The 5,078-nt window shown below is 50.6% G+C and overlaps 1 protein-coding gene across 4 annotated transcripts in view; it reads right to left on the bottom strand.

The window, feature by feature from the left end:
- RGS9 (regulator of G protein signaling 9) overlaps positions 1-1,699 on the bottom strand; it is a 92,808-nt gene extending 91,109 nt beyond the window's left edge. For all 4 annotated transcript variants that reach the window (XM_026456763.1, XM_026456766.1, XM_026456764.1 and 1 more), the window contains exon 1: positions 1,440-1,699. In XM_026456763.1, the coding sequence (XP_026312548.1) occupies positions 1,440-1,496 (57 nt within the window). In that variant the 5' untranslated portion in view covers positions 1,497-1,699. The remainder of the gene's footprint in view (positions 1-1,439) is intronic.
- Between the last annotated feature and the right edge of the window lie 3,379 nt (positions 1,700-5,078).

The following is a 5,078-nucleotide window of genomic DNA, read 5'->3' as shown; positions in this document are numbered from 1 at the left end:
GGGTGGAGGAGAGGGAGTTTGGGTGGAGGAGGGGAGGCTAGGGTGGAAGAGAGGATGCTGGGGTGGAGGAGGGGTGGCTGGGGAGGAGGAAGGCAGCCTGGGGTGGAGGAGAGACTAGAGACCAAGACACTAGTTAGAAGACCAAGGTAAAGAGAGGAGAATCTACTAGAGAAGAGTCGTGATGGAAAAGAATGTCAGAGATTCAATAAACAAATTGAATATCTCCAGACAATTACTCTCTGAGCCTCCAAGCCAGAGCTGTCCTGCCTGGGAGGAGGCAGTCCTAGAGTAAATCCTGGAAGATGATGTGTGGCTTTGAGATAGCCAACTTAGGCAGTTTCTTCTGCTTTTAGTAACTGGTATCTGCAATACAGGCTCTCAGGGTTCTTTCTGAGGGAAACAACATCCAGCCTGTCTGCTTTATGGATGATACCCACACCTCTGCTACCCAGGAGATGAGCACGAGCATCTTGAAGTAGGTGGATCAAATGCAACCAACTGTCCCGGGGTCCCCAGGACTGTCCCGGTTTTAGCACTGAAAGTCCTGGGCAAATCAGGACAGTGGTCACCGACTATACCAATTTGCTGAGCTCAGGGAGAGCCCAGCTCGTCACAAAACATTCAACTAATTGTACTTAACAAGATAAACCTAAGAAGATGGACGCTACGCTGTGAAAAGTGGCTATGGGTGGGAGGAAGGACAAAGACGTGACCCGGGACCTAATCCTCCACAGATCTCTTCTGACAGTGATTATCTCAGAAGCTCAGAACTAAATGAACCACTTTGACCCCAGACACATCACCCCACAGGTGCATTCCACCTCCCACATGTCCATCCTGTGTGCACACCCTGTGCCCAGTCACTTTGTCTGGGAAAGCATTCACAAGGGAAGCGAAAAGGTTGGGACTTCTGCCGCCAGCGCAGACAGCGGGAGATGCACAGACAGACACACTCAAATGAGGGCACTGTAAATGGGGTGGCCCTTTATCCTACAAATCACCCTGCTTTCATGGTCTATGTGTACACACACACACACACACACACACACACACACACTTTAAAATAGTGCAGTTTTGGATCAGAAAATAAAGGCAAAAAATGGTAATGTCACATCTGGTCGTCTTACAACAATATCAGCAGGCTGTCTCAAATCTGCCACAGCCTGAACTGAACCTGCCTCTCCCGAGTAACAGGTTGTTTTCACCTCCCGCAGACCATCGCGCTGGCTTCAGATTCTCCACTACAGGCAGGGCGCACGAAAACCTAATTATTATAGTCATCAATATCGACACACACAGCAAAGAAGTCACTTAATAAAATCGAGCAGCACAAATCGACCCAAAGGAGTGCCCTCCACTCCTGCCCCACGTGTCCTCGGACGCCTCGCAGATGTGGACCCCGCCCGCCTCCCAGGGCCCAGGTGAGGGGCCAGGGTTACCTTTTGGAGAAATGCCATCCTCGGCCTGTACTGCTGGCCTTGGTGTCGGATTGTCATCTTGGCCCCTGGATGGATTCACAGCCAGAGCACCAGTGGGAGACAAGAGGAGAAGCCCCCCAAGTTCGAAAGGCAGCCTGGCTCGCCTCAGCCCTGGGCGTCGACGGGGAGGCGGCTGGGCGGGGAGGGCGCGGGCCGGGCCCCCCTGACTCTCACTAGGCGCCGCTGACTTGGAAAGCAGCTGGAATCCGCGCCAGCCAATCCGCGAGCGGCGCCGCGGGCTCATTAGCATGCGCTGCGCCGGCGCCCACTTGCCGCCAGGGGGCGCTGTCCGTCCCTCGCCGGGACCCCGCGGAGCAGCAGGTGAGACTCGCAGGGCAGGGCCCCGGGAGGAGGAGGAGGAGGAGACCTGGCGGGATGAGCGAGCCTTTTAACTTGGGGCGGAGTTATGCACAGAAGTGACACAAAGAGCCCTCACTAATGCAGCGCGGTGGAAAATACGGACTTTCCCATTTCAGCTCTGCCACTAACAAGCCGGCAGGCCTGGGTAAGTTCCTTACAATCTCTAAGTATCAATGTCCTTCACTCAAAAGTAAAAATTGGAAAATGGGATCATAATATCAACAGAAAAGGTTGCTATACCATTTTAATGAGGAGATGTGTAACACAGTGCTTGGCCCGCAATAAATGCTTAGAAAAAAAAATTAGAGGTGGCGATTTATTGACTCAATAGCAGAAGAATTGCTAACATGCGGGTTTAAAAAGAGAGAGCAAAGAAGTGAAGAAGGAAGAGGGGAAGTTTTAGTCCTCACCGGGCTAGCTGTCTGGCATTGAACGAATTATGTTTTACTTCTCTGGTTCTTAGTGTTTCGGTTAGTTGGTTGGTTGGTTTGGGTTTGCCCTTGTTGTTGTTTAACATTTTTTTGAGACAGGGTCTTGCTCTGTCACCCAGGCTGGAGTGCAGTGGTGTGATCACGGTTCGTTCCAGCCACAACCTCCCAGGCTCAAACAATCCTGCCACCTCAGCCTCCCCAGTAGCTGGGGCTACAGGCACGCACCACCACACCCAGCTAATTTTTACAAAAATTGTTTGTGGAGAGGGTTGCACTATGTTGCCAAGGCTGGTTTCAAACTCCTGGGCTCAATCGATCTGCCCACCTCAGCCTCCCAAAGTGCTGGGATTACAGGAGTGAGCCACTGCAGCTGGCTGGTTTGCTTGTTTTAATAGACTTTATTTTTTAGAGCAGTTTTAGGTTCACAGCACAACTGAGCAGAAGGTATAGGGACATGTCATATATCCCCTCTCCCCACACACGCACAGCCTCCCCTATGATCAGCATCCTCCACTGGAGTGGCCCATCTGTTACAATTGATGAACCTACACTGACGACTGACACCACATTATGTCAGCATTTTCATCTTGAGAAAAATGCAAGGATGAAGCCTCTAAGTTACTATCAAGAGCCCTTCTGCTTTGTCATATAAAGCACTTTCTCTTAAACATACTCGATGTTTATTGAGTGTAGCAGATAAAATGTTTAAGTTGGAAGAAAACAAGAAGGCGTTTACCTTAGAAAGGCACAGTCAACCAATGTCCCTTTAAAGTGGTGGTTCTTGGCCGGCTGTGGTGGCTCACGCCTGTAATTCCAGCACTTTGGGAGGCCCAGGCGGGCAAATCACTTGAGGTCAGGAGTTTGAGACCAGGCTGGCCAACATGGCAAAACCCTATCTCTATTAAAAAATACAGAAATCAATCAGCATAGTGGCGCAACCTGTAATCCCAGCTACTCAGGAGGCTGAGGCGCAAGAATCACTTGAACCCAGAGGCTGCAGTGAGCCAAGACTGAGCCACTGCACTCCAGCCTGGGTGACAGAGTCAGACTCTGTCTCAAAAAAAAAAGCAGTGGTTCTTATCCATTCTCACAGGTGATATTTACCTGTAAGAATCTGATGAAAGCTATGGACACTCAGGAACACACACACACACACACACACATACACACACATTCACACAACACTGACTGAATTTTGCAAAGAATTTCAAGAGGTTCATGCCTGGGCCCTCTTGTGCCTTTTCAGGAATCCCTGATTCAGAGCCTCCAATTTAGAGGACCCTGAACGCTGCAGAGATCCATCCATGCGGAAGACCAGAGATTCTGCCAAGCAAATGGAACCACTGAGAAGTATGCTCCTAGTGTGAGCTGAAATCCTAAGAAAATGCTGGAATATCTTGATTTTTTTTCTCATAAAGCATCTTTTGAGCCTATTGTCATACAGAGCACATGCTGGGATCTGACCAAGAAGATGAGCTATGAAGTTCCTTCCAACTTCAGCATCCCTTATCTCTAGAAGCCCTAAGCATCAAGAAGATAAGTGGCTTTCCTAAAATGAAGGATGAGAAAAATTATTCAGGAGCAAAGAGAGGCAAAAATACAAAGCGCTTTGCTCGCTAATAGGATAGGAGAGGCCTCAGTGCCTGCCACTGTCCTCCCCATCCCTTCTATCAGGCCCTATTCTCCAAGCAACTACGTTTTGTGGGACCTACCTTTGCTCACTGGACCAGAGATGCTGGGCATGGGACCCAGAGGCCACTTCCCCACATGATAGGACCATGATGTGGATCTGAAAAACGGAGAGGAGCTTGTTAGATTATTACCTTCACAAATATCAGCTTGAGTCAGATAAAGTCAGGGCCACAAGAAGCTGAGACCAAATGCAAGCTGAAGTTATGAGGAAGGCAAAATGAAAGGTGAGCAGAAGAAGCCTATCAGAAAAGGGAGGCAAACAGGCTGGGCGTGGAGGCTCACACCTGTAATCCCAGCACTTTGGGGGGCCAAAGCTGGTGGATCACCTGAGGTCAGGAGTTCGAGACCAGCATGGTCAACATGGCGAAACCCCATCTCTACTAAAAATACAAAAAAGCCGGGCGCGGTGGCTCAAGCCTGTAATCCCAGCACTTTGGGAGGCCGAGACGGGCGGATCACGAGGTCAGGAGATCTAGACCATCCTGGCTAACACAGTGAAACCCCGTCTCTACTAAAAAATACAAAAAACTAGCCGGGCGAGATGGCGGGCGCCTGTAGTCCCAGCTACTTGGGAGGCTGAGGAAGGAGAATGGCGTGAACCCGAGAGGCGGAGCTTGCAGTGAGCTGAGATCCGGCCACTGCACTCCAGCCTGGGCGGCAGAGCTAGACTCCTCCTCAAAAAAAAAAAAAAAAAAATGAGCTGGGCGTAGTGGTGCATGCCTGTAATCCCAGCTACTCGGGAGGCTGAGGCAGGAGAATCGCTTGAACTTGGGAAGTGGACGTTGCAGTGAGCCGAGATTTACACTCCAGCTTGGGCAACAGAGAGAGACTCTGTCTCAAAAAAATATACATATAGGCCAGGCGCGGTGGCTCAAGCCTGTAATCCCAGCACTTTGGGAGGCCAAGACGGGCAGATCACTAGGTCAGGAGATTGAGACCATCCTGGTTAACACGGTGAAACCCCCTCTCTACTAAAAAATACAAAAAACTAGCTGGGCGAGGTCACGGGCGCCTGTAGTCCCAGCTACACGGGAGGCTGAGAGGCAGGAGAATGGCGTAAACCTGGGAGGCGGAGCTTGCAGTGAGCTGAGATCCGGCCACTGCACTCCAGCCTGGG

Source organism: Piliocolobus tephrosceles, chromosome 16 (assembly GCF_002776525.5).
Source record: "Piliocolobus tephrosceles isolate RC106 chromosome 16, ASM277652v3, whole genome shotgun sequence".
In the NCBI taxonomy this organism is placed as follows: Eukaryota; Metazoa; Chordata; class Mammalia; order Primates; family Cercopithecidae; genus Piliocolobus; species Piliocolobus tephrosceles.
Note: the sequence above shows the minus strand (reverse complement) of the source record. Positions and strands in the feature narration are given on the sequence as shown.